The 26440-nt window shown below is 36.7% G+C and overlaps 3 protein-coding genes across 9 annotated transcripts; 1 reads left to right on the top strand and 2 right to left on the bottom strand.

Moving 5' to 3' along the window:
* Nucleotides 1–510: 510 nt before the first annotated feature.
* On the bottom strand, nt 511–7423 carry S1P (SITE-1 protease). Of its 4 annotated transcripts, none has more exons than XM_088208638.1 (10): nt 6722–7423; nt 6337–6465; nt 6071–6223; nt 5573–5689; nt 4488–4672; nt 3309–3572; nt 2113–3184; nt 1292–1789; nt 1098–1158; nt 511–1020 (listed from the first exon to the last, which is right to left on the bottom strand). In XM_088208638.1, exons 1-10 carry the CDS (start codon nt 7271–7273, stop codon nt 929–931), a joined length of 3123 nt encoding a protein of 1040 aa, XP_088064764.1. In that variant the 5' UTR covers nt 7274–7423; the 3' UTR covers nt 511–928. The 4 variants fall into 4 exon arrangements, with proteins under 4 accessions (XP_088064764.1, XP_088064765.1, XP_088064766.1 ...); XM_088208639.1 differs by having other exon boundaries at nt 6337–6434; nt 6722–6861; XM_088208640.1 differs by lacking the exon at nt 6722–7423 and having other exon boundaries at nt 5573–5699.
* Nucleotides 7424–7629: 206 nt separating this feature from the next.
* Nucleotides 7630–13064, top strand: RSY3 (Adenine nucleotide alpha hydrolases-like superfamily protein). Of its 3 annotated transcripts, none has more exons than XM_022047548.2 (11): nt 7630–8051; nt 8416–8610; nt 8704–8788; nt 8950–9025; nt 9354–9533; nt 9644–9746; nt 10484–10593; nt 10728–10814; nt 10897–10977; nt 11594–12439; nt 12711–13064. In XM_022047548.2, the coding sequence occupies exons 1-11, from the start codon at nt 7793–7795 to the stop codon at nt 12801–12803; spliced, it is 2115 nt and encodes a 704-aa protein (XP_021903240.1). In that variant the 5' UTR covers nt 7630–7792; the 3' UTR covers nt 12804–13064. The 3 variants fall into 3 exon arrangements, with proteins under 3 accessions (XP_021903240.1, XP_021903239.1, XP_021903238.1); XM_022047547.2 differs by having other exon boundaries at nt 10725–10814; XM_022047546.2 differs by having other exon boundaries at nt 10722–10814.
* Nucleotides 13065–13416: 352 nt separating this feature from the next.
* Nucleotides 13417–17035, bottom strand: LOC110818592 (Peroxisomal membrane 22 kDa (Mpv17/PMP22) family protein). 2 transcript variants are annotated; one of them, XM_022047511.2, is made up of 3 exons: nt 16642–17035; nt 15151–15245; nt 13417–14074 (listed from the first exon to the last, which is right to left on the bottom strand). In XM_022047511.2, exons 1-3 carry the CDS (start codon nt 16789–16791, stop codon nt 13663–13665), a joined length of 657 nt encoding a protein of 218 aa, XP_021903203.1. In that variant the 5' UTR covers nt 16792–17035; the 3' UTR covers nt 13417–13662. The 2 variants fall into 2 exon arrangements, with proteins under 2 accessions (XP_021903203.1, XP_021903204.1); XM_022047512.2 differs by having other exon boundaries at nt 15151–15242; nt 16642–17033.
* Between the last annotated feature and the right edge of the window lie 9405 nt (nt 17036–26440).

The following is a 26440-nucleotide window of genomic DNA, read 5'->3' as shown; positions in this document are numbered from 1 at the left end:
CAGATGACAAAATATTTGACTACATCAAAAAAATTTTCATTTTTTTTTTTTTTATCAATTTGATAAAAATTTTGAAGTTTAATACTTTCGTTTCATATTAAAATTTCATATGAACTTTGGGAATGTCAATTTTCAGAAAATATTGTTTGTAATAAAGCTTAGGTTCACGTATTCTGTATCTTCTTATAGATCCATCCATAATGATAATGGAAAGGTAATTTTCTTAACAATTAGAAATTTCATACCAATCTTTCTACAATGAAACTAAAAATCTTCATATTTAACTAAAAACAGTTCATTCATACTGACAATTCACAAAAACAAAAAAAAAAAAAAAAAAAAACAAAAAACAAAAACAAAAGAAAAACCTCATCAGTTCATACTAATTGAAAATTATTTGTTCATTCCTGAAAAAAATAAAAAAACTACTGTTGAAACTTGTAACTTCTGAACAAAAGCAGTAATTTTTTTGGAAGATGAAAAGCAACAGCATTTGAGTAGCCCATCGTGTAGGTAACTCCATGAGTAAATTGTTGTCTCACCAAATTTCAGTTCTCAGTTAGCAAGTTAAAAAAAAAAAATTGTGATTAAAAAGTCTATTGCCCATAATGGACATGTCTGCTACACAGTATTATGGTAACTAATAACAAGACTGAATTCTGTAAAGATATGAAAGTAAAGCTTTCGTATATCCTAATGGCGCCGATCATCCTTCAAAATTTTGTGCCATGGCAAGCATCCAAGTGAATGCAAACACTACAAAACTATCTGCAAGTCTACTTCCTGTGATGCACGCAAAACTCTCAAGTGAGAGGAAAAAACAAGAGAGAACACAATCTGATGGAAAACTTCCTTTCTCATCTGGGGTGAAAGTCTGACTGGTAGCATTTTCACAGACAAAGCTCCTCAGAAGTGACATAATCATTTGCTATAAATTGGCTAAGCGAACAGAGACAGAACCTCCCCTCCGCCTTCGTCTCTTTAGCCGAATTCGCCAAAGACTAAAAAGTAACACAAATCCTAACGAGCAACAAATATATCAATTGAAAAAATCTAAATAAAGTTATTCACATCCAGAATTTTGAAGTCCCACTTACCAGATACTGCAATCATAGCAGGTAAAATCCGATGACTAACAACTAGCTCAGGCACATCAAGCTGCAGTTGGAAAGGGAGAAACATAAATATTACCCTTCCTAGTGAAAAATAAATGAAGTGAAACAACAATACATGATAACAGCAATGCCTCAAAAATCGAAGAAAAGATACCAATCACCTTATCTTTTATTACCTCATTGCCATATAGCAAACTCAAGTACTTGTTTCCAGAAGAATCACCCCCTCTCTTCTGAACTACCTTTGCACGCCTCAATTTGGAAATGTCAACAGTAGAATTTAAACCTCTGTCCATATCAATGACAGGATAGCCTGGCAATCTTCTGTTCCTTCCCCTAACGTGTAAATTGTAACCCTTAGTTCCCCACACTTCAAATCTTGAGTCACTGCGGCAAATTAAGTCCTTTCCAACAACAGCAGAATATGTAGAAAAATTTATGTCCGTCCTTCGAGATGGTAATTGGTTGTCATCTTCATACAAGGACATATCCTGTTTACTGGAATCTGAGAAAAGCACTGGATCTCTGATGTTTGAACTGGTGAAATCTAGTATTTTTCTTAGAAGCCAGAAACAATGAGTGACCATATGGCTGCTGTCTAAACAGTTGGAATCTCCATAAACTGCAATTCGACCTTCACCCAACTCTAGAAGTCCAAGAATAGGGGAGTCTGCCTGTATACATCAAGGCACATCTTAAAAATTGGCATGATCCATGAAATTTTAGGAAAGCGAAATTTTCAAGGATGACTTCAGAGAGTGATGGTGTCAAACTTCAACATTTATACTATTCTCAATGCAGTGGATAACTCTACTATAATCAAGCAACCTACTTTTGTTGCAAGAGTTGCGACCAGCAATACATGGACTAAAAAAATTATGAAAATTCAACATTCAGATTTTTTTAAAAGAATTCAAAATTCAGATTTTACCAAGTACCATTCAGTATTTAGCTATTGACCAGAAAAATAGGGTAAGCCTTGTAATTGTATACTTACTGTGCTCGAGCCAGAAGTTAGCAGTACATTCTGAGTGGCTCCACTTTCTGAGGTATCCAGGAAGGGAAAGCTGTGTACATATCCACCTCTTGGAAACCTTGCTATATTGGTTCCAGATGCATATCGACTCTGCTCACCATCAATTGTAAAATCACCATTCAGAATCTTATCTCCAAAAGCAATCCCAAATGAAGACAAAAGATCATTCAATGCCGGAATATTTGCTCCTCCAGTTACTGGAGTCCACCAACTTCGTGTGTTATCATCAAAAAATCTCATCTTTACCATTGTGTCCACATTATACCACTCAGCAAAGACAGCCAAGCCCAGTCCCGTGTTGATAACATCATCCCTCACTTTTTCAATTTCTTCAGGGAAATACTCATCTTCAAGATCAACCATCAAAAGAGTTCCATACTGGCGAGCATCAAAGCATGTAAGAGGAGAACCGAGAGTTTCAACATAGTATCCAGCATCTCGTAACATGTTGAACATAATGTGGAAGTTCGTGTGCAGGTGATCCCCATGCCAGTCAAGAATGTCATTGCGTACATCCAACGAATCTCTTGGAATATATCCAGGGGGGTATTTGATACTGTGAAACTGATCCCACAAAACACGTTTTGGTCTTGCTGGGGTTGGAACGACTTTCAATTTCAGTTGAAGAATACAAGTACTTCTTCGAGGGCCCTTTTCACCTTGAGCTGGTGGACTATATACGCTAACAGTCACATTGCCCTCAATCTCCCCAGTAAACTGTGCACCTTCTTCTTTAATTTGCATGTGTAATGCTAAATAACCAGTCCAAGGCCAGATGACTTCTGAATAAGTGAAGTGAATGCTCAGAAGATTCCCTTCCTCATCCAAGGGATGCCATGTGGGTGGACTTTCAACATAGCCAATGACACCCATCCCATTTAGAATTGTGGTATTGAATATCACAGGCATGGCACCAGCATAGAGCGGTTGACGGCAAAAGGGCCAAGAATAAGGGCAATCCATATAACTGAGAGTACTAGGAAAAATGCTCGCCCGAGGTTGGTAGCTCCTCAAAATTTCATATGATTCTAATCTGACAAAAAAGCTAAAAATTAGAGGTACTCATGATATCACAGAAGTCAGAAAATCACTATAACTTCTAACCAAAAAAAGAGTCAGTTGTGTATTTGCATGATGCCTTGATTGTAAGTACTTACAGATCAACTCTTCCAGCACCCTGTTCATACATGTTAGGACCAGCAAGCTTCGCAGCCCCCTCAACAAGTGCCTGTTTCATGCTTGCTGGATTTAGTATATCCTTCCGTTTAGCCTCAGGAATAACACTAACAAGGAGGCATACAACACCAGCAACCACAGGACTTGCCACACTTGTGCCTGATAAACTTTTACAACCTGTACTAATCTTGGATCCCATAATTTCCCTTCCATATGCAACAACATCAGGCTTAACACGGCCATAACTGTACAAGCAATTTAACCTGTTAGTTGCTTCTCAAACAACAGTCAGCATCAGGAAGAAAGAACAAAGAACCCCCATCCCTACCTTAAAAGATTAAAAATAAAAAAACCACAAATCAACTTTGAAATGAATGGTGACCAAATAAATGCAAACATAACATATAAAGCTCTGCAAGGCTGGCAGCAAGTTTGAAAGACCAAGTGTGTACAAGAATACATCCCAACAAAATGTAGGTAGACTAAACTAAAGAACAAAATTGGAGGACATAAATTAGTTTTAACCACAGAGATTATGGGAGTGAGTCATCACAAACAAAATACTGCACAAATCAGCCAATTCAATTTCAGGTTGGTTCTACTCTGATGAGAGCTCTATCAGAATGAACAACAGGTTGGACCATTACATAACAGCTATTTTCTTCATCACATTGTTCTTAAACAAATGGCACTTGCAGCGATAAATGCTCTGAGCAAAAGATTTCTAATTTGATACCAGTAAGTTAGCTGAATGGAAAAGCATTTTTAAGGGAAGAAACCGTGCACTGCACCGTGTATGGTTGTAATATCCAATGCAGGAAGTGTTTTATATATGCAATGACTCAGTTTCCATGTAAGTAACCCAAGAAATTTTGGGGATCCCTATGAAGTAGGCCTTGTACATCCAACAACAGGAAGATCTAAACAAATCAACACCAGATCATGTCAAAGAGAATCCTAAGTCAATTGTTTCATTTAAAGACTTAGTAACTAAGCAGCTGCTGAAGAAAACAACCAACCAAGATGATAATAATAGACACAGAGTCAGCAAGCAAGCAGCTGTAGAAGCACAAGCAAATAAACTCAGATTTTTCCATAACATAAAAAAAAACATGTGACTACAAAAAGAATATGTTGACAAATGACAAATGGTACATTACCCATGAGGAATCTCCCAAGTACTCATGCCACGCGAGGAAAATGAGGCAATATGATCACTATAGTCAATGCCACCAACACCAATGACATCACTCTGGTCTGCTGGATTGTTTAAAGTGCCATAAAGTGGTCCATCATTTCCAATTGCTGAGACCATGATAATATTGTTTGCAGTTATTTCCCAAACCTAGTAAACAGTTAAGCAGCCTGGAGTTACCAAGAAGAATATTGCAGCTTCAGTAACTTAAACACCCAACAGTTATGCACTAGCATGCAGCAAGCAAGACATGGCAGATTCAACTACTGTTAAACCTTTTTTTTTTTGAGATAAAAGTATCAGATGTATTGATATGGTAGCGCCAAGGGGGCGCCGCCCATGTACAAAACCTACAGATCAATTAAGATATCTACAATGGAGCCAAAATCATCTAAGCTACCAAGGTTATGCCACAAAATAAGAGAACCAAAATAGTGGAACCATCTGTCTTTGATGGTGTCAAAATCAACCTCTATCCCTGCAAGAGCTCTGTTGTTCCTTTCTTTCCAAATAACCCAGAAAATGGTAAGGGAGATAAGTCTGAATTGTTTTTCCTCCTGACTATACCCTTCCAGGCAATGATTTAGTTCAAAACAGAACCAGCCATGACCCAAGACAACTACTGTTAAACCTTGAAAAATGACCTTCCAAATAAGAGAAAAAGAATCTTACAAAAACTAAAGGTGAGATATGCAATCTTGCTTACAATACAAGTGTTGAAAGAAAAGGCTTTTTTCATTGAGCTTTACAAACAGAATAAAACAGTGATGTTTGAGCAAAAAATTTAGAAGGTTAATGGGTGCAAGTAAATGCATATCCAAAAAGCTTGCCAATAGCATTGATGTCAACATCTAAGGATTCTAAACTGCCAAAACAATAAAAATATTGCAAATTTCATGCCACCTAAAATTGAATACCACAGACATGTAGTCTAGCTCAATCACAACTAAAATATCACATTAATAAACTCAAATTTTCAAAAGTAAAAAATAAATTTTATACAAATTTGTATCATGTTGTCACCAAAAAAAGTGGATCAAAGATTCCTACCTTCTCTACGAATGGGAGATCCAAGTAATCAGGCCCCCCAATGCTCAAATTCAGCACATCCATATTTGTTGCGATGGCATAGTTAAATGCATCAAGAAACCATGATGTGTAAGATACCTGCAATAAGCTGAATAAAAACTTCTCATAATCTTGCCAAATTTCATAGAATAAATCAGATAATAATGAGATTTTATAAACAACTTTGGAGGAAGTTTTCAATGAATATACCACAGCAAAATAGCAAACGTCAAATATTGCCCACTCAGATTCCTTAATTGCTCTTGTAACAACTATGATATTCTTTTAGTAATAAAATTCAGAAATTAGACCTAGATTCTCTAGCTCGTGATTAGCTTGTTTAAATTGAGAAAGAAGTAGAAATTTAATGAGAACTTACAAATAGAAGAAAATTTTGATCAAAATCAAAATCTGAACTACATTGGGATGAAAACAGGTTGCATTATAATGTAATCAATATTCAAGGTACTAATGCATTACCTGGGCATCTGTAAATACGCGGAAGGCATAAATTTCAGTATCTGGGGCAAATCCAAGACATTCTGCATCTTCACCAGCGATGACACCAGCAACAAACGTACCATGTCCAAGGTTGTCATTCAAAGTGTCCTCATTGGTCCAATTTGTACGCTCCTGAAAATCATTTGAGCAATGTAATTTAAAGAAGGTAATTTAACTCGGCCAATCTTTCAACAATACCAATTTGAAGGTACTGAGTGGAAAGGGTTTGTTCCCTCAACCTATACCTTGATATTACGGAAATGTGGGTGATCAGCACGTATTCCGGTATCAAATATGGCCATTTTGACCTTAGCACCAGTATACCCTTTAGCCCACAAAACATCTGCTCCAAACAAGGATGTAACTTGAGTTTTCTGCAAGATGGAAATAGTTACGTATAAAAAGAAAAGCACAACCCTAATAACGAAAATACTCTCAACGTTGTGACCCTTCGTTCAGGAAAAAGAAAAAAAAAACTTCTTGATACAGTTAATCCAAGTTCAATGATTTTGTTACTTTCGAACACCCTCGTTTTTCCTAACATGGAATTTCAGTTCGGACTTTCGAGTATAGAATTTAGCCAACAACAAAATTTAAATATATACTTATACATCATGCAATCAAATTTACCTGCATTAAAAGTTGTCTACCCCAATTAATTGTGGAATTGCTCGTAGCGGCTGCGTAATGTTCTTCTTCGTTAAACGACATCGAAGTGAATATCTTTCCGGGTCGTTTCTTTCCATCCACAAACGCGCCGCCGAGCACACCCCTCGTGTACCTGGAATCCACGTTCACATCCTTGACAAATCCCAGACTCCGAATCTCCCTGATCACCCCCTCCTTCACCGATTCCTCGATGGACACGAGGCCAAAATCGGTCGGATACTTCGCGGAAGGGTTCTGCCTCGCGATCCATTCCCAGCCCGACAATCTGACCTCCGATTTAAGGTATGCGCGGTGATCCTCCGCGCTCCTGTATTCCCTGAACCGGACTATGTAGCTATTTCTGTTGGTTCTAATCTCGGGTTGGGTTGTGATGGGTGTTAGGGTTTGGTTATGGGTTAAGAATAGGCTCTTGATCGGGTTAAGAGAGGGCAGGAGGTAAACGAAAGAAAGGGAGACAATGAGTACGAAGACAGGGAAATGAAAGGGGAAGGAGGGTTGATGAGGCATGGTCATGGTGGCATATGCAGAGATGGAGTTAAGGATTGAATGATTTGGCGGGAAAATTCCGACATCGATGGGAGAGATGAAGTCTTTTGCTTTCTCCTCACTCCTCCCTCATATTCATACTTCGTGATAGCCCCTGCAGGGGTTTGAGAGATTATTATTATCATGGCAAAGACGAAGTATAGTTGACCTGTTTTTTCAAAAAAAAAAAAAAAAAACTAAAATAATAATTACGGAAAAATTATTAATTTTTGTAGGACTGCTTATGTTTTTTAATTTATGTAAAAAATAAATTCACTGTAAAAGGTCATTTTTAAACTAAATTTTATTAAAACCTCAACTACTTCCACCTTAAAATTTATTTTCAGTTTAGATAGATGATTCAAGACACATTAAACTATAAAGTACAGGGAGCTTAAACCCAAACTAGTTTTTGGTTCTTTATCTGTTTCCGTTTTTGTGCTCCCAGCGGCGGTGTGGCCGCCGGTGCAAATCAGAGAGCCTCCTGTGCCATCCGCAACGGAGTTGATGGCGCCACGGCTCACTATCTGTTCACAGACCAGAGGAACGACCTCTGTTTTGCTACTGACTTCAATACGCAGGGTTTTTCGTTCACCATTAAAATGCCTAGTCCAAAATATTTCCCACCGTCATAATCATCTTCTTCGTTTTCCTCGCTTCTTTTTGAACTGCGCTCTTGCTCAATATCCTATCGACTTGTCTCACTACAAGGAAGCTTTCTCCATAAGAATGGCTATGGCAGGACTCAAGCCAAATCACCGTATTGGTCAGTCTCTTTTCAACTATTCCTTATGCAAACTTCTGCTTGGTTTCCACGAAGACTGTGGGAGGATAACGCCAAGAGCAAAACTTCTATTTTTTTTTTTTTCTTTTGGTCTTGTTTGAAATGTTGTCGCTTTAACAAAATTCCCACAGTTCCTTTTTCTAAAAACAAAATTAGAAAAGGGGGTTTCTACTTTTCTCTCTTTCTTTTTTTCTCGCGTTTTCTAATTAGTCAAATGTAATGGTTGTACTGAGTTTCTCAGAAAATTTAAAAGCCAATAGAAGTTCCCATCCATTTTGTAATGTTTGTTTTGAATATTGAGAGCATCATGAATTCATGTTGGAGTGGCTGGTTGTTCTATCTACAGCATTAGCAGTATCAGGTGGCCCTGATAGTATGGCGCTGTGCGTTTTGACTGCCAATTGGAAAACTGATGGTCCAAATGCTGTTGGCCACTTGGGTGGTTTCATTGATGGGCTTTTGGCGGTAATCGTGGATCATGGTTTGCGTGCAGAGAGCAGAGATGAGGCAAATCTTGTTCTCCGTCGTGTATCAGAAATGGGTATTTTCCATTACGAGTCATGAATATCTTTTACTCTCAAGTTAAGTTCTTGAAGTAGTTATGACCGTTAGATGACTAAAATAAACTGTGTAGGAATCAGATGTGAGATTGCGCATTGTGATTGGGAGGGTAGTAGGCCGAAACAGGGTCACTTGCAAGAAGCAGCTCGTGACATGAGGTGATTTGATTTCCTAATTGAAGTCTATCAAATTCACTTGCTAATCAGCTCTCAGGATTGTCATCGTTTTTTAATCCCTTTTTTCTTGTTCCTTGTTTAGTAGTCATTTGAATAGGATTCCTTCTGCTGTTTTTTTTTAAGCAAATGTGCTTGAACATCAGGTATCAAATGCTTCAGAATGTTTGCTATCAACACCAGATTGGTGTTTTACTCGTTGCCCATCATGCTGATGACCAGGTCTGGACCCACTCAATTTGTGTGTGCGTGCGTGCGTATGTTTACTTGAATGAATGTTATGCCCATGTTACAATACAGGGCCGGTGAGCTTGTAAAGAGACATTAAACTGTAAACACATGCATTTGTCAAAATAGAGCAAAAGACTTTACGACCAGGAGGCTAAAATGATTTTGTTCCACTGAATTCAAAAGGATAGTGTTTGTCTGATGAAAATTGAATAAAAAAGAATCAGTATACGTTAAGTTGTTTTTCCTTTCATAATCTGTATTGACTCAGAGGGAATGGCTTCATAACTATATATGTAATGGTTTCTGAGACACATTGCAGGCTGAGTTATTCATTCTCCGGCTATCTCGCAATAGTGGGGTGCTTGGACTTGCTGGCATGGCATTCACTTCTCAAATTTTCTCTTCACACTGGCATTGTTATTGTGATAAAAATATGGAAGCTCATGGTATTCTTTTAGTGCGGCCACTCCTGGATTTTTCAAAAGAAGATATGTATAAGGTATGTATAAGGATATATATTTAAATGTTCTTCTCTCAGTTTTCATTGTTCTGTTGCTACTATTGATGATTCATCATCATCATCATCATAATTTATTTTATTCTTTGCAGATATGTCAAGGGGCCAATCAAGATTGGGTTGAGGACCCAACAAATAAAAATAAGTTATTCGCTCGGAACAGGATTCGGATGTCATTAGGAAATTTGCCATCAAGTGAGTTCTGATTGCTATGAAAATCAAGATGGCATAGATATTAGTCCACCTCAAACAAACTCTCCTTTCATCTAAACATTTTTGTTGAGGTCTGCACAGGAAGAAGATGCTCAAAGGATGAAGAGAAATTTAATTATATATTTAGATATTTTACTGTGTCTAATAATACGTTAAGATACTGTGTTGTGTATAATAATTCTGTACTTTATATATTGAAGTATGTGTATGATTTAGTTTAAAGATAATATAGAAGAGGATAAGAAGAGATAGATAGTTAGTAACTTAAATCTGGAAAATAGGAAAAAATTCCAGAATAACTACCAATAACTGCTTCCTTTATTTTACATGGAAGGGAGTATAGAAATCTTATGAAGTTTGAGTACTTTCTTACTTAAAGAATCATAGGTTGCTCTTTAACAAGCCCCTACAATTATTCACGATAGGTAAGGGAAGGAAAATACAAAAGCACTCAAAAACTTCTGCAGATCATTGGTTGGTCTTTAACCAGATCCTTTGGTCAGGACTATGACAATTTTGTTGTTTTCTGTGGTTAATATCTTGCTATACTATTTTCCTAAAATGTAGCAAAACTTGGTTGATAAGAATGGATAATCCAGAAAGTTGTTGTTTGTTATTTCAATATCAACTCTCTCCCATGTTGTAAGAACTACCTTCTCTTATTACCTTATATGCGTGCTCAGATTTCAAATTTTCAAGCGGAACTTCCCCTTTTTCAGGTATATTCAGGTCTGAACTGCAAGCAGTGATCCTTGCCTGTCGAAAAACACGTTCATGTGTCGATAAAATATGTTCTGATTTGATAAATCAGACTTTGACCATTATGGATGTAAGTGTTCGTTGACTGTTGATTCACTTAGCTACCGTGATGCTTATTTTTTTACATTGGACTTCACTATAAAGACTCCCTATGTTCTTAAAAGAGTAATTTAAACTTCTACTGAATGGTTCATTTAGCAGCAGGGATATGCTGTCATTGACTTGGAGAGCCTTAATCCATCAGAAGTACAGGATATATACTTGTCAAAGTTTATTGCATTGGTTTTGCAGGTACAATGACTCCGTTGCATTAGTTGTTTTTAATTGTAAAAAATTGGACTTCGTTGTTGATTTTTTGTCTTGAACTCACTAGTTTATTTCACAAAGGCAAAGGCCAATCAGAGGAAGTACTTCAAAACTGCTACTGGATTTTATTCGTTCCATGCCATGCAAGGTACTTCTACTTTAAGTACTTTGATATTGCATTTCTCTTGCAGATGTTGCTTTGGTTTCCTCTGTAATTTAGCAAATATATACTTCCTTTTCATATAGAGACAAAATGTTCTCTCTTCATTAGTTGCATCTCCGACAAGCTGCTATACATACATTTCATGATTTGCAACATTTTTCTGACTTCCTTAGTGGGACTGAATAATGTTTAACGTTGTTGAGGACTATAGCATTTTTTAATTCAATATGAGGCCAACCAGTTGCCTACTTCATGAAAAAATTGGGGTTTAGTTGCATGATCTCTTCATGATAGTGGAGGCTTAGGACTGGAACCAATGTGTCTATATCTTCCCTATCTTAGCTCATTACTTGGTAAGAGCTGCACTAGCAATGTATTTTTTCTGTTCATTTGTTTTCTTTTTGAAGTGGCATGTTGCCCTTTATTTTCTTCCGGCAACCAGTTTTCCTGTTAGGTGATATGACTTTTTGGAGGGATGTTACCTGTACATATCTGATTCGACAATGCTATCTTTATATTTGAGGACCTGTTTCTACAGCAGTAAATAAAATGTTCAAGTAATATATTTTTTTTAATATGATTGTTTTCAACAATTTTGTAGACCTCTCTTACAGCAGCTGGTTGTTACCTTTGCCCGGCTCCTGGATCTAAAGGTACCAAAATGTTGGTTTGCTGTTCTGTTGGTAGTCCCTTGCCTTCAAACACCAATTGCCTTTACATGCAGTCCAGTGAAGAACAGAAGCATCATATACCAAATGAGTTAGAGCAGATTATAGCGGATGGAAAGTCATTTTCAGATCCTTTGGTTCCTGACCCATCAGAGGTTCAGTTTTTACACCTAACCTCCGAATCGGTTCTAGATGAAGCCAAAAGACTCAATATTCTGAGTGAGTCAACATATAGGAACATTGTTTTATTGCAGAGGGAAGAAAACGAACAGTTTAAGTGCAAAGCTGAAGTTATATATGATGACGAGTCAAAACATGAAAGAGAACGTGTCTCTGCACCCCCTAGTAAATTACTCCAGACTGGGCTAATCTGTTGTTTTATGGACAGATTTCTTGTCACTTGGAAAGTGAGTAAAGAATTTGCTAGCAATATATTACCAGGGGAAGCTTATAGTGAAGTGGATTTGAGAGAAGAAAGTCAGTGTGACAGTTGTATGTGTTGTTTAGGTGATGAAATGGAGGTTGAGGTGCGCCATGTGCTTGAATCTGATTGGCTCTACCTTGCTGAGTTGTCAAAGCCTCTGACTTCAAAGAAGATTCAAGAAGAAAGAGTTGGATCAAACAGTAAGCTTGGAGAAGTGGATGAAACAAACTTGCATCAAAATTTTGTTAGGTTATCAGCGCAAAGAGCTCTCAAACTTTTGAAGACCATCCCTGTAGCTGCAAGAAGAAGCTTGCCTGTTCTATTTAGTCGTAATGGCAGATTATTGAGTATTCCTGTACGCCACTTCCTACTTTCTGGTGTTCTCTTCTGATTTCTTCTGCAAATTGATTTCTTGCTGATGGTTCTAATCTAGCTCTACTAATTCTGGAAATATTAGTTAATAGATTTTCCCATTATTTTGTAATTTGGAAATATCTTTACACCCAATTTCGTGGGTAGACTTCTAGATGACATGTTATATATATTTTCTTGTTTGCTTAACTATATGCTACGTACTTCCTCGATGGCCATCTTTTTTCATTTGGTTCCTTTTTTTGTTCCTTCAGAGCGTTGGCTTCAGGCTTTGCCCTTGCTTGGTGGCATCTGCTGTATTCAGGCCAAGAGTACCACTTGGAAGAGGTCACAGTTCTTTTATCTAGTTCTGGATCCATTTCAGACCTGGAAAGAGTACAAGATTAGTATTAAGACTTCTTTGAAAAGATTTGTGAAGATTGGTCCAGAGGGTAAATTTAATCTCGAACAGAAGCATATTGTTTATTCTTACTAGATTCTCTCTCATTTCTGATTTCTTAACCGGTGGTGCTATAATATGTATTGAAAAAGTTGCCTCTTTATTAAATTTCCTTCTAATTGCAAGATTTATGACATAAATGGTAATTTGAGCTACTCTTCTCTGCAAACCTGAAGAAAACAAAATGCGAGATCTGTTTGATCAAGAGAAAATTTAGCTGACTGCAGGAGCAGCTTGAATTTACTTCGTATGTTGATGCTGGCGTAGTAACAAAAAACTACAAACTGAATCCTTCTATATGATCTCGTTAAACGGTTTAGCCTATTTTTGGAACAAATAATTTTCTAATCCATTTTATTATTTTAACTTATCTATAACTTTAAAGATTCCATCCCCCTGGTTACCATTCTCCTTTTCTTGGTTGGTTACTGCTCTTCCTCTTCGGCAACATCTTTAGACCTTAATATATCATGGTTTAAAAAAAAATGAAGGAACTGAAGAAACTAAAAAGAACAAAAAGGTAGATAAAGGGCTTGCCAAATCTGCCCCTGGGGTTTTATGTATTTCATTTGATTGCAATTATCGGATTAACACTAAATGCTGAAACAAAAAAAAAAAAAAAAAACAATTAAATCATTCCCCAAATCCCAACTTCTAAAACCCCAGTTGGCGTTTTTGGGGTCAGGTTGTTGATTCTTGCAATCAGTATACATTTGTGTGACAAACTTGCCTCACGAAAAAAAAAATGCAAAAGGGTGAAAATTGCATCATAATTCCCCCTGATCTCCCCTTTCTTTGAGAAATTGAGAAGATGTGAACCATTTCTTCCAATGAGCATCTTTCTGTTGTTCAATCCATGACAAAAATGCACTGTCCAACAAGCAGAAGACATTAACATAAAGGAGTTGGTATCTCACTGGGATATACCGGAAATTTGCTATCTGAACAATTGGCCATATACCACCTTCCAAAATGAAGGCTGGAAGGAAATCCCTCTTCACATCTTCCTTGACTTGAGCAACACTCTTGCCAGCTGAAAATCCCATGTAAGTGAAAAATACAAACAAATCAAAGGGCCCAAAGATGAATCCATCCATAGCCACTTTAGCAGCCACAAATGACGGTGACTTTGGTTGCAGCTTAAGTTTCAGTCTAATAAATTTGTCCAAGCCTTCATACCTGCAAGGAAGATATGTTAATAACTTGAGATTGATTAAATCTTCTTTATCTTAGTTGGCGTACAAAGTTAAATGCATTAATCAAAGACATGCAGCTTATTCTGAATTTCTCATCATTCATACATTACATGTGCTGAACTGCAAAAATTTTGCCATTCAGACTACTTGCTTTGTACTGTATCTTTATGCACTCGAAAAAAGAAAAAGAGTGTTTTTAAAAGGAAAAAGCAGGTGTCATGTTTAGTCCTTTGCTTTTGTGACGTATTCATTTGACATCCACCATATAATGAATCTTCAAGTGGCACGAAGAAAAATCTCGTGATCAGAACATAACACTATCTATCAAAGGTATAACTTTATTGAGAGTATGTGAACTGCTAATATTTGCTTAAAAAGTCAAGAGAAATAAAATCCCTTCAGTTCCTCAGTAATAAGGGCACTGCATCCTTGCAGTAACGTGGTTGTCAAGAAGGCATCAGCTCAAATCACGAACTGCATATTTTCAGACTCGTAGTGAAAGGATTAAGCATCAACATTTTCAACGCCAGCATAAACAATTGAAGAATATATTCTTTCCATTCCAGCTTCCGATATGATATGTTACTTTCTTTCCTTTATCACAGACTGATGCATGTACATCAAAAACTTTCCTCCTGGCTTTACTGATCCTAAAAAACATGAAAGAATCATGCTATGTTGCAAGTGTTGTTGCAAAAATTGGTTCAAGCTGCTAAAAGAAATTAGCCCAGCAATCTAGGGCCTTGAGCGGTTATCTCATGTGGTATGGCTATTGCGGCTAGAGTGACAATAGTAATGACGTCAATCAGTTCATGATCTTTATGTCCTTAAAAATATCAACAACATTAAATGGACGTTTCATTAAAGGAAGTTAATGAAATTATTTTTCAAAAAGTAAAAATCTACCTTAAAATTTCTGATAACAATGACAGCCACTGGATATAGTTTATGAAGGTAATCGTAAAACAGAGAACAAATATTATAGTTAAGATGGTTTAGATACCGAAGAACAGACTACAATATTCAAAGGGAAAAGAATTGAAGATAGGAAAAACAAACCAGAAGTGGCCAACAGGTCCAACAAAGGAAAAACCAAAGGTACTTGTTATGGCTACACGTTTCCAGTTTATTTTGAATCTTGCATCATCATCCTGCTACATAAAACAGAGATCACCGTTGCTTTTCATGATCATATGAAATTACACTAAACCATAGGTGCCAAAAATATAAGAAAGAGACATTTAATAAGCTCCAACTGCAGGAAATTGCTGTGTGTAGTTAACAATTGTCTTCTTACCACAAGACTTGGAAGCTAATTTTTACAGTCAATGAAGAACTTGAATACAGTCAATGAAGAATTTGAAAAAAAAAAACATACGACAGATTGACTAACAATAACTCCTTTATAAAAGTAAATCCAGTAGCGAAGCAAAAATTATCAGATCATGAATATTCTAAAACACCTCTCTGACATACTAAATTAAGTGATCTTTTTGGTCTCTGCCTAAAACTTTTAATTTAGTAGATGACCTGACTTCTTATATCAAAAATAGATGAGCTGACTTCTTTGTTAAATGAAGGAGATAATGGAGTTATGGAGATAGCTAATCCTGCATAACTGAAAGACAAATTCGCCTATCAAGATAATAATAATTAGCCATATTTGCACCATCAGATCAGTTCATCTCATGGAGCCCCCGAATTAATGAATGCCCTTCTATCTGGAGGAATACGCAAGTAAGGAATTACATCCTCGTTACCCGGATTTTTCACTAATATCATTTTGACTTAAATCACTGAAAATTTATTCTTGCACTTGACAAATAATAAAGTTTAAGTCCTCAAGAAGAAACCAACAACGCGCACTTCAAGTTCATAGCCACCATCAAAGCGTTGATATACAACCACGGTAACAATGATGCAATTAGCAGTCTAGTTCCATACAATCGTCATGCAATTATCATCACCCGTTGGAACCATTTCATAAGCCATTAAAGTTATTCCTAAACCATCACAGTAGGGATGTCCCCAGTACACAGCCCTGCCCTAATTCTTTAGTCCATATTCCCAAACTGCATAGTCCATTTCGTAGCATATGATGCTTATGTAAACCATAAAGGAAACCATTCGATTCCAACTAGATACCAAGATGGACCCAAAACTCACAGTACCTTTGAATAAGAAAATAATAGCAGATCTCATGCGATTGGGAAATTCTTTAAGCTCTTGAAAAGGGAAGAACAAAAAGGTTAAAACTTACAAAGGTAGAAATGGTCCAAGCAGCCATAAAGACAAAGCAAGCAAAATTACAAGGAGAAGCAAAGGAAATTTTCCAATTACAAATAAATACGGTTTCCAGATAATGCGTTTAAAGATCTTACCATCAGAAGAAATCCATAGATTAATATTTGGGGGATTTCAATTGAGTGAGAGAGAGAGAGAAAGAGAATCAGAAGGAGCTGCAGATTAAATAGTGTCGAAGGCGGAAAGAAGACGAATGAAAAAGGGGAAGCAGATAAGAGAGCAGTTGTGTTGAAAAGGAGAACTTACAAGGTATTGAAGATGCGGTTTGGCAGTGGAGTGAGTAATGTATTGAGCTGCAATGTCGCCAACGCCCCAAAGGAAGCCAGAGCTTATAACCTGCGTCTTCACTGGGTGCGCTGATAGGCATCTCTGATACCATTTCCATAGTTTGAACATTTGATTCGATCGTCAGTCAGAGAGAGAGAGAGAGAGAGAGAAAGAGGTTTAAGGTTAGGGATGGCGAGGAGATAGGAAGGCCATCTCGTATTGGCGAGCACCTCGGGAGGAGGATGAGGAAGTCGGGTCAGATACGTATACGGTCTATTATCTTCATCCTGTCAACAATGGACGCCTTGTAGTCCTCCTCCTTTTTGCTTTAGCTATAAATGTCACAACTCATTTTCTCAAGAAAAAAAAATTGGTGTCACGTCTCAAAATACTAACTTACACCAATCAATTTTTAGGCTATATTGTTGATACTTTTCTTTTATATTTTTATTACAATTAATATATATATATATTTAATCAAAATAATATTACAAATATTCCACGTCTACAAAATATTTGTATTTATTGCTTTAAAAGTCCAAATTTTCATATTTATATTGTTTGAATTAAATTAACTAACAAATTTTTAATTTTAGTAATTCTTATAATTTTGATTTAGATATTATTTATTAAAAATAATAATTTAATCTCTATATTATTAATTTTATTGAAATCAATTCATACCTTAATTTTCCATTAAATTAGTTTTTATATATTTTTTTTTAAATTTTAATTTATTCATTATTAATATTATTAAATTTAAGTGTACATTTTAATTAATTTACGTAAAATTTAATATAAATTATTCTAAATTAAAAAAACCCAAAAATATCTTCCATTTCAGGCTTCTCTCTAATTTCTTGTTTCTTCCTCGTCTCTATCTGCTTCTCATTTTCCCCTTCTCTATCGCATATACACACACACACACACATGTAAATATAAAGAGTAAATAATTAAAATAGGTTCCTGCTCTATGTGTGCTTCTCCTTTCTTCCTCCTCTCTCTCTCTCTCTCTCTCTCTATATATATATATATATATATATACTTGGAAAAAAAAGTATATACAGCCTTCCCTCCCCACTCTTTGTGCTGAATGCAAGTCATATATAACTTATTTTATATTTTATTTCATATTATTTATTCAGATTTCAATCATTCTTAATCTAAACAAAAATTAAATTAATTTGGATAACCCATGACCAAGGCAGCAAAATCATACAAGAGAGAGATGTGTAAAAAGGGCAGATACTTTTTGATTTTTTTCTTTTTTTTTTTTCAAAATTAAATTTTTCGTAACTTATACATATTGTCAAATTTAATAAATAATTTTTTTTAAAAAAAAACTTAACAATATTAATAGTAAGTTAAAATGAGAAATTAAATTAAATCTTTTTAAAAAATATTAACATCAATTTAACAAAAAATATATGAATAGGGACTCAGTTTCAACAAAAATTAATAATATATTAACCAAATCAATATTTTTATATATTATTAAAATAAGCACATAGCTTTGACTCAAACAAATGTATAACAATTTTCATTAAAGTTAAATTCAAAATAAAATTACTCATTTTTATCATAGTGAAATTTTGATAATTATGATAGTTAATTAAAATATTTTATGATAATCTAATTGTAAAAAGAAAGAAACTAAAAAGTTAAAAGCTCAAAATCATAGTTAACCACAAATTTTATCCATTCAAATATCAATTTAATTTGTATATATATATATATATATTTTTTTTGTTTTTTGTTTTTTGTGAAGTTACTAATCTTATTGTTATTTACAATCAATTAAATGACAATTTCAAGAGAAAACAAAAAAAAAAAAAACAAAATAAAAAGCTAAAGATTCCTTTCACTATCATTTAATATTTTTATTACTTGAAACATTTTTGCTACTTCATTACATGACCAATTGTTTTCAAATGAATAGTTCTTGTTTGGTACTCTTTATATTTATGAGAATGGTGGTGGGGATAACATTTTTTTATTCCATGATATGATCAATTGAGTTGACTAACATTTTAAATAGTACGTACTATGTATATATTTATTGGTTTTAATATAATTAAATTATTTAAAAACCCTAAACCAAGTGATAATATTGATAATATTAATACCACCAACTCTATTAGAGTCCTCATTCAATCTTTTCTTTTTTAATTATCAAAAGACTTTTAAAATTTAAAATAGGAAAGAAAACATAACATCAATCGCATGTATATAATATCTGTAATATATCGGGGTATTAAAGGGACAAGTCGGGGCTGAAAAAAAGGACAAAAAAAATGCAGAAAAAGAAAAAAAAGAAAAAAAGGAGAAAAAGTAAGAGGGAAAATAAAAAAAAAAAAAAGAGGAAGGGAAGGGAAAAGAGCAGGAGACTGAGAAGAAGAGGGAGGAGATTAGGGCGAACGAGTGACTGAAAACCTTAGGAGAAGGAGGATTGAAGAGGATTTTATTGAGATTGAGAAATATGGAAGCAAGAGGTAAGGAAATTTTGAATTTCAAACCTAGTTATGGCAATTCGTCTTGATTTCTGACATTTCGGATCGCTACGGAGAGGAAGGGGAGAGAAAATAAGTAATGTTGCAGGTACTTCAGGAGTAGGAGAGTCTGAGTCGGGTTTTGGGGGGGGGGGGGGGGGGAGTGATTGGAGGGAATGTGAGTGATGACGGGAGGTAAGGGTGAAATAGGTAAAACATTGTAGGGGTATCATCGAATTTTGAAGGAGTGTGTGCTCTGTGGTGTCGGTAAGGATAGTGTGTGAGCATGTGAGTGGACATTCGATGGTCGATTGCTGTAGTGTATTGTTAAGGGGTGTGTGTGTGTGTATGGGTGGCCATACAGTGGTCGGTTGCTAGTAATGGTGAGTTGGGGTGCGTGTGTTGTCGTGGGATGGCCAGTGGGTGCCGATGATGGCGGAGCGGTGTGTGTGTGGCCTTGAGGTGGCCGGTGAATGCCAATGTGGCAGAGCGGGGTGTGTGGCCTTGAAACGGCTGTTGAGGGGCGAACTGTGATAGACTAGTGCGTGCGTGGCCTTGAGATGACCGAAGATGGGCCATTAGTGGCGGGATGGTGTGTGTGTGGCCTAAGAGTGGCTGATGAGTTATCAATAATGGTAGAACTGGGTGTGTGCTTGGGTTAGTGGCTGGGTGTGTGTGAGGTTGCTCAACGGTCTCTACTTGCTTGTTTGTGTTTGTTCTAGTGAGGTGACATGTGTGCGTGTGGTGACCTATTTGTGTGTGTGTCTAGTTATTTTATAATTAGCACCTGCAGGGGCTATGTGCGTGAGTGTGAGTAGATATCTGTAATATGGTTCTGCAGGTTGTATGGTTGTTTTGGTGACACTTTTTGCATGATTTTATACATGAATTTGCTTGGGTATGTTCCTAGTGTTATTTAGCCAACCTTGGTGGGTAATTGTTGGTGGATATTAGAGGCATGAAATACGTGGTGACTGTTGATAATGTTATGTTCTTCAGAGAGGCAGGGGTTGGTGAGACGGATGAGGAATTTTGAGGGAGTAGAGGTGGACTGTGGAAGTAGGGGTTAAAGAGGCAAATTGGGTGTTTTGAAGCTAGAGTTCATATTAGGTATGGTAAGGAAGAAAGGGGGGGGGGGGGGGGGGAGCGGAGGGGGGGTTGGGTTCGTAACTTTGTTTCAAATTCTTAATTTACCTCATGAACTGTATATGTTCATTACGTGTTATTTTTAGATGTGATAAAACAGGACACTGAGCATTCAACGGAGGCGCTTAAAGAGTAGAGAAGGCACAATATTTGAGACATTAGATTTATCTTGAACCACATACGTGTACATAGTCTTATACTATTTTGTAGTTGGATTGAGTATGTATATTGAAAAATAAAATAGTGATAGTGGTGTCTTATGATTTTCGTTTGTTGGAACTCACTACGAAAAATTTCAGAAACGAGGGAATATAGGACATTCTTGCAATACTCATTGAATTGATTCTATACATAGTTTTTTTTTCTTAAGTATATGTATAAGGTATGTTAACGCTCTTGGGTTTAATTGGAGCGTTATAGTTGGTATCAAAGTAAAAAAAAATCTAAGACCTGAGGATGTATAGTAGATGGTAGTATTCCCTACAAGTCAAAGAAAACTAACGTGAACTGTTGACATGTAGGTAGACAGAGGGAGGCAATGAAGAGAAGAAGATGGCGACCTCAACGGGGATCGACCCTAGCCCCTCAAAACTCACCAGCGGCACCTTACAAGGAACTTTCATTTTACTAGGCGCCACTCTCTACCTTTCAAGGATCATCCCCTTATCATGCGGTACCACCCACCACACACCAAAGGCCCCCTTCTGCATCCCAGACACCACCTACGGGACATACAGCGGTCCACTAAGATGATTTCAGCCGATTGTACAGAGTAGTTGAGAGCTTGGCTACAATGATCCGAAAAAGAGAGTTACAGTCAAAACCATCATTGGTCTCGCAGCAGAATGTTAGTTGTGGGGGAGTGGACACGAGCAACATAGAGAAATACCAAAGATTCAACCCCCCTACATTTAATAGGGGATCCGACCCATTGGTAGCTGAAGATTGGATCAAAGAAACAGAAAAATTATTCGATGTGATAGAAGTTACAATGGAATAAAAAGTACAACTAGCCACGTTCATGTTAAGAGGACCTGTAGAATGGTGGTGGAATCTAAAGAAAGGAGCTCTAGTTCATCTAGTGACATGGGAGGTATTCTTAGAAGCTTTCAATGCGGAATACTTTCCGGATTTTCTTTAACAAAGAAAAGAGACTGAGTTTGCAGAACTACGTCAAGGGAAGTTATCAGTGTCCGAGTATGCAGAGAGATATATAGATTTGGGACACTTTGCTCTAAAAGTCATGAAGAGTGAATCAAAGAAAGCTATGAGATTTGAGAAAGGGTTGAGACTGGAGTTGTACCATCAGGTGGTGGTGTTCGCCTTACCTACCTATCAGGCAGTACTAGAAAAGACACAATTAGTAGAAACACTACATAGAGAGCATGTTGAGTACAATAACAGACTTCCCAATCATCGGCAGTTACCACCACTATTGAGCCGGACGAAAAAGAGACAGAGGACCGTCCGGGATTTAACTCTAGGTCATCAGATCCTTCTACGGAATACGAAGTGTACGCGTTGCAGTAGGAGTCATGGAGATAGACCATGTCCCGTTACTAGTCGAGGATGTTACAGATGTGGTAGTAACCAACATTTAATGTGTGATTGTCCCATGCCCAAGGAACCCAACAGACTGATGGTTCCAGGTAGGATGTTTACCTTAACGACTCAGAGGCAACCACAGAGATTATTCAAGGTATATTTTATATTTCTAATTTCCCCGCTAGAGTCCTGATTGATCCAAGAATGACCCATTCATTCATCTCACCTATGTTTGCACCTAGGTTGAAAATAGAGCCAGTGAGGCTAGGCTGCATGCTCATAGTATCCACGTTAACTAGTGATGCATTGCTTACTGATGGAGTGTATAAATCATGTAAGGTAAAAGTAGCTGAGAGAGAATTAGAAGCAGATTTGATCTTATTAGGTATTACAGATTTTAATATAATATTAGGTATGGACTGGTTAGCTGTACATCGTGCACATGTAGATTGTTTTCGTAAAAAGGTGGTGTTTAGAATTCTTAACGAGAAGCCTTTTTCAATATAAGTATATATATATACACATATGTATACATATACTAATAGATGAATAGAATATGATATAAGTGATAACATAATATAAGGGATCAAGGGGAGTGAGTAGGAAAACAAAAAGGAAAGGAGAATGGTGGATATGTTTGTATTTATTTTGCTCTACATTCGCTGAGCATGATTTTTTTTTGTTATACTGTGATTAATGCTCATGAGTATGTCGATTTCAATTAAGTTCTCACAAGTTTATTTGTTAGGGAACGAGAGTAAAAAGATCATGCTTTAGGAAATACCTGTGATTAAGAACTTTCCTGATGTATTTTCGGATGACCTTCCTAAGCTGCCACCGGACAGAGAGGTCGAATTGACGATAGAGTTACAACCAGGGACTTAACCCATATCCAAGGCCTCGTACAGGATGGCAAGGTCAGAATTATTAGAGTTGAGTAAATAGTTACAAGAGTTATTAGATAAAAAGTTCATCAGGCTTAGCAGATCACCCTGGGGTGCACCTGTATTGTTTGTGAAAAAAAGGATGGAACTATGAGAATGTATATAGACTATAGGAACTTGAACTAAGTGACTATAAAGAATGAGTATTTGATAGATGACCTATTTGATCAGTTGCAGGGAGCTCAAGTATTTTCAAAAATAGACTTGAGCTCCGAGAACCACCAATTGAGGACTAAAGTAGAGGATATAGCGAAGATGACCTTTCGCACCAGGTATGGGTACTATGAGTTTCTAGTTATACTTTTTGGGTTAATAAATGCGCCAACTGTATTCATGGATTTAATGAATCGAGTACTCAGACCATTGTTGGACCGTTATGTGATTGTTTTATTGATGACCTACTAATATACTCCAGAAGCTTAGAAGAACATGCTAGACATTTGACTGTAGTATTGAAGATGCTTTAGAAGGCGAAGTTATATGCCAAGTTTAGTAAATATGAGTTTTGGCTAGATCAGATATAATTTCTGGGACACATTATATCAGGGGATGAAATCTTTGCAGATCCTACAAAGGTGGAGGCTGTAGTGAAATGGGATAATCCGAGTACAGTGACTGAGATTAGAAGTTTTTTGGGATTAACATGGTATTATCACCAGTTTGTTGAGGGATTCTCAAGTATTACGCCACCACTGACGCGGTTGACAAAAAAGAATACTAAGTTTGAGTGGGATGAGAGTTGTGAGAATAACTCTAATCAACTCAAGTGAAAACTCACTACTACTCCAGTATTGGTCATTTATTCTAGGGACGGGGGTTATGCAGTGTATAGTGATGTTGCCCATTTAGGGGTGGGGTGTGTATTGATGCAACATGGTAGAGTAATTACTTACGGGTCCAGACAATTAAAAATACATGAAAGAAACTACTTGACATATGGCTTAGAGTTAACAGCAGTGGTATATGCACTAAAGTTGTGGCGACATTACTTGTATGGAGAGACTTTTGAAATTTATACGAATCATAAGAGTTTACAATATTTGTTTACACAGAGGGAACTCAATATGCGATAGAGGCAGTAGATGGATTTGTTAAAAAAATTTAACTATAGGATCCATTATCACCGGGGAAAAGGAAATGTAGTAGCTGATGCTTTAAGCTGGAAGGGTAGAGGGGTACTGACACACTTGATGGTATCTGAATGGGATTTATGCGGAATTATACAACGGATGGAGATACGAGGACAACATCGAGATAAGTATGTGGCTAGTTTAAGAACTCAATCAACATTGATTTAGAGGATCAAGGAGGGTCAGGAGTCTAATGCACGGTTACAATCGATTAAGAGAGGAGTGAAATAAGGAGTATCAATAGGATTTAGTATACATGGGGACGGAGTGCTCAGATATAGGAATCAGATGTGTGTTCCTAGTGACAATGGCTTACGAGAGGATATTATCAGAGAGACTCACAACACGAGATTTGCGATGCATCATGGGAGTACTAAGATGTATAGGAATCTATAAAAACTTTACTGGTGGAATGGGACGAGACGAGACATTGCTAAATTTATATCCCGATGTTTAACATGTCAACAAGTAAAAGCTGAACATCAGAAACTTGAGGACTGTTGCAACCTTTACCAATGCCAGAGTGGAAGTGGGAGCAAATCTCAATAGATTTTGTGACCGGATTACCAAAAAATAGTAAGAATAAGGATCGTATCTGGGTGATTGTAGATCGTCTAACTAAGTCTTTTCATTTTTTAGTATGAGGGTGTCTAATTTGGTGGATCAGTTAGCCAGACTGTATGTCAGAAAAGTGATCAGATTACATGGGATTCCCATCTCAATTATTTCCGATAGAGATCCCCAGTTCACGTCTAGATTTTGGAGGGGTTTACAATAGGCCATGACTACTAATTAAATTTTAGTATGACACTCCATCCCCAGACTAATGGGCAAACTAAGAGAATTATACAAGTACTAGAGGACATGTTACGGGCATGTGTACTAGATATTGGACGATGTTGGGAGGAGTTGCTACCCTTAATGGCGTTCGCTTACAATAATAGCTATCATGCCCGTCTTGGAATGACCCCCTATGAGGCTCTCTATGGCAAGCTATGTCTGTCACCGATTTGTTGGGCAGAGGTTGGAGAGGGACAATTGTTCGACCAGAATTAGTTGAAGAAACTACTGCAATGATGTTTGTAATTAGAAAGAATCTACAAGCAGCACAGAGTAGGCAGAAAGGTTATGCGGACCACTAAAGAAGGGATTTGACATTTGAGGTTGGGGATCATGTATTTTTAAAAGTGTCGCCAATGAAGGACATGCTGAAGTTTGGAAAAAAAAAAATTTGAGCCTTTGGTTCGTTGGGCCTTTTGAGATCCTTGAGAGAGTGGGTACAGTTACTTACAAATTAGCTTTTCCTTTGAGGTATACAGGAATGCATGATGTGTTCCATGTATCAATGTTATCGAAGTCTCAACTCGGCCCGATGCACATTATACAACATGAAGCCCTTCAGTTGGGGGAAGATTTGATTTATGAGGAGAAGCCGAACTGTGTTCTTGAGCGGCAGGAGAGGAAATTGAGGAGTAAGATGATACAGATGGTAAAGGTGTTGTGTAGCATCATACTAATGGGGAGGTAACTTAAGAATGAGAAGACGAGATGAAAGTCAACCATTCATAATTTTTCGAGGTAATGTAACGAAATTTGAGGGACCAAATTTTTTTTAAAGGGAGAGATATTATAATATATCAAGGTATTAAAGGGGGGAGTTGGGGCTGGAAAAAAAAGAAAGAAAGAAAAAGGAAAAAAAAAAAGAGGAGAAAAAGAAAGAGGGAAAAAAAAAGGAAGGGAAGGGAGAAGAAGAGGAGACCGAGAAGAAGAGGGAGGAGATCAGGGCAAACAAGTGACTAAAAACCTTAAGAGAAGTAGGATTAAAGAGGATTTTACTGAGACTGAGAAAGATGGAAGCAAGAGGTAAAGAAATTTCAAATTTCAAACCTAGTTATGGCGATTCGTCTTGATTTTTGACTTTTTGGATCGGTAGAGAGAGGAAGGAGAGAGGAAATAGGTAATGCTACATGTAACGGCCCCAGAAATTTAGAATGAAATATGTGTATTAAAAATGTCAAATGCGAAAGCGTAATAAAATTTTTTGATTAACACTTACACAAAAACAAAAAACGTGCTCAAAATATAAAAGAACAAACTAACTAAAAGAGATACTCAAAAATAAGAACTATAAATATAACTACGGAGTCTTTAGGCGTCCCCTTCGCCGTCTTCCTGCGGAACGGGCTCAGGAACAATGTCTTCCTGATATAAAATGGTTAAATAAGGAATGAGCTACACCAGCCCAGTAAAGACATCACATTATCTCACCGCCACGGAGGTAAAGGTGGGTAGAAAACATAAAAAGACCAATGGAGCATAATTTATAACAAATTCTTTTATCAATAATAAAATCCTTTACTGTCCCCTTACCTCGGTGAGATCCATAAAACAACATATGAAAGTAATAACATTATCATCATCATGAAATCATATGAACTGTATAACATAATACTTACCACGCCTTTGCATTTCAATCATTACACAACATATTTTTCTCATTTACCAGCCTACTAGTATCCATGGG

This window comes from Carica papaya, chromosome 7 (genome assembly GCF_054855325.1).
Source record: "Carica papaya isolate Zhongbai chromosome 7, ASM5485532v1, whole genome shotgun sequence".
Classification (NCBI taxonomy): Eukaryota; Viridiplantae; Streptophyta; class Magnoliopsida; order Brassicales; family Caricaceae; genus Carica; species Carica papaya.
The sequence above is the reverse complement of the archived record's forward strand: the minus strand, read 5'-3'. Positions and strand labels throughout refer to the sequence as shown.

Bases quoted from the DNA above. Each gene is read 5' to 3' on its own strand.
- RSY3 (XM_022047546.2), top strand. From the start codon at position 7,793: ATGGCGCCACGGCTCACTATCTGTTCACAGACCAGAGGAACGACCTCT. The intron at 8,611-8,703 runs GTATTTTCCATT...TAAACTGTGTAG, and splicing joins CCGTCGTGTATCAGAAATGG to GAATCAGATGTGAGATTGCG. The intron at 10,594-10,721 runs GTAAGTGTTCGT...TGGTTCATTTAG, and splicing joins AGACTTTGACCATTATGGAT to CAGCAGGGATATGCTGTCAT.
- S1P (XM_088208638.1), bottom strand. From the start codon at position 7,273: ATGACCATGCCTCATCAACCCTCCTTCCCCTTTCATTTCCCTGTCTTC. The intron at 4,673-5,572 runs GTAGGAATCTTT...ACTGTTTACTAG, and splicing joins ATCTCCCATTCGTAGAGAAG to GTTTGGGAAATAACTGCAAA. The intron at 1,159-1,291 runs GTAATAAAAGAT...TTCCAACTGCAG, and splicing joins GTTTGCTATATGGCAATGAG to CTTGATGTGCCTGAGCTAGT.
- LOC110818592 (XM_022047511.2), bottom strand. From the start codon at position 16,791: ATGTTCAAACTATGGAAATGGTATCAGAGATGCCTATCAGCGCACCCA. The intron at 15,246-16,641 runs GTAAGTTCTCCT...TGTTTTATGTAG, and splicing joins AACCGCATCTTCAATACCTT to CAGGATGATGATGCAAGATT. The intron at 14,075-15,150 runs GTTTGTTTTTCC...TCTTCCTTGCAG, and splicing joins GGACCTGTTGGCCACTTCTG to GTATGAAGGCTTGGACAAAT.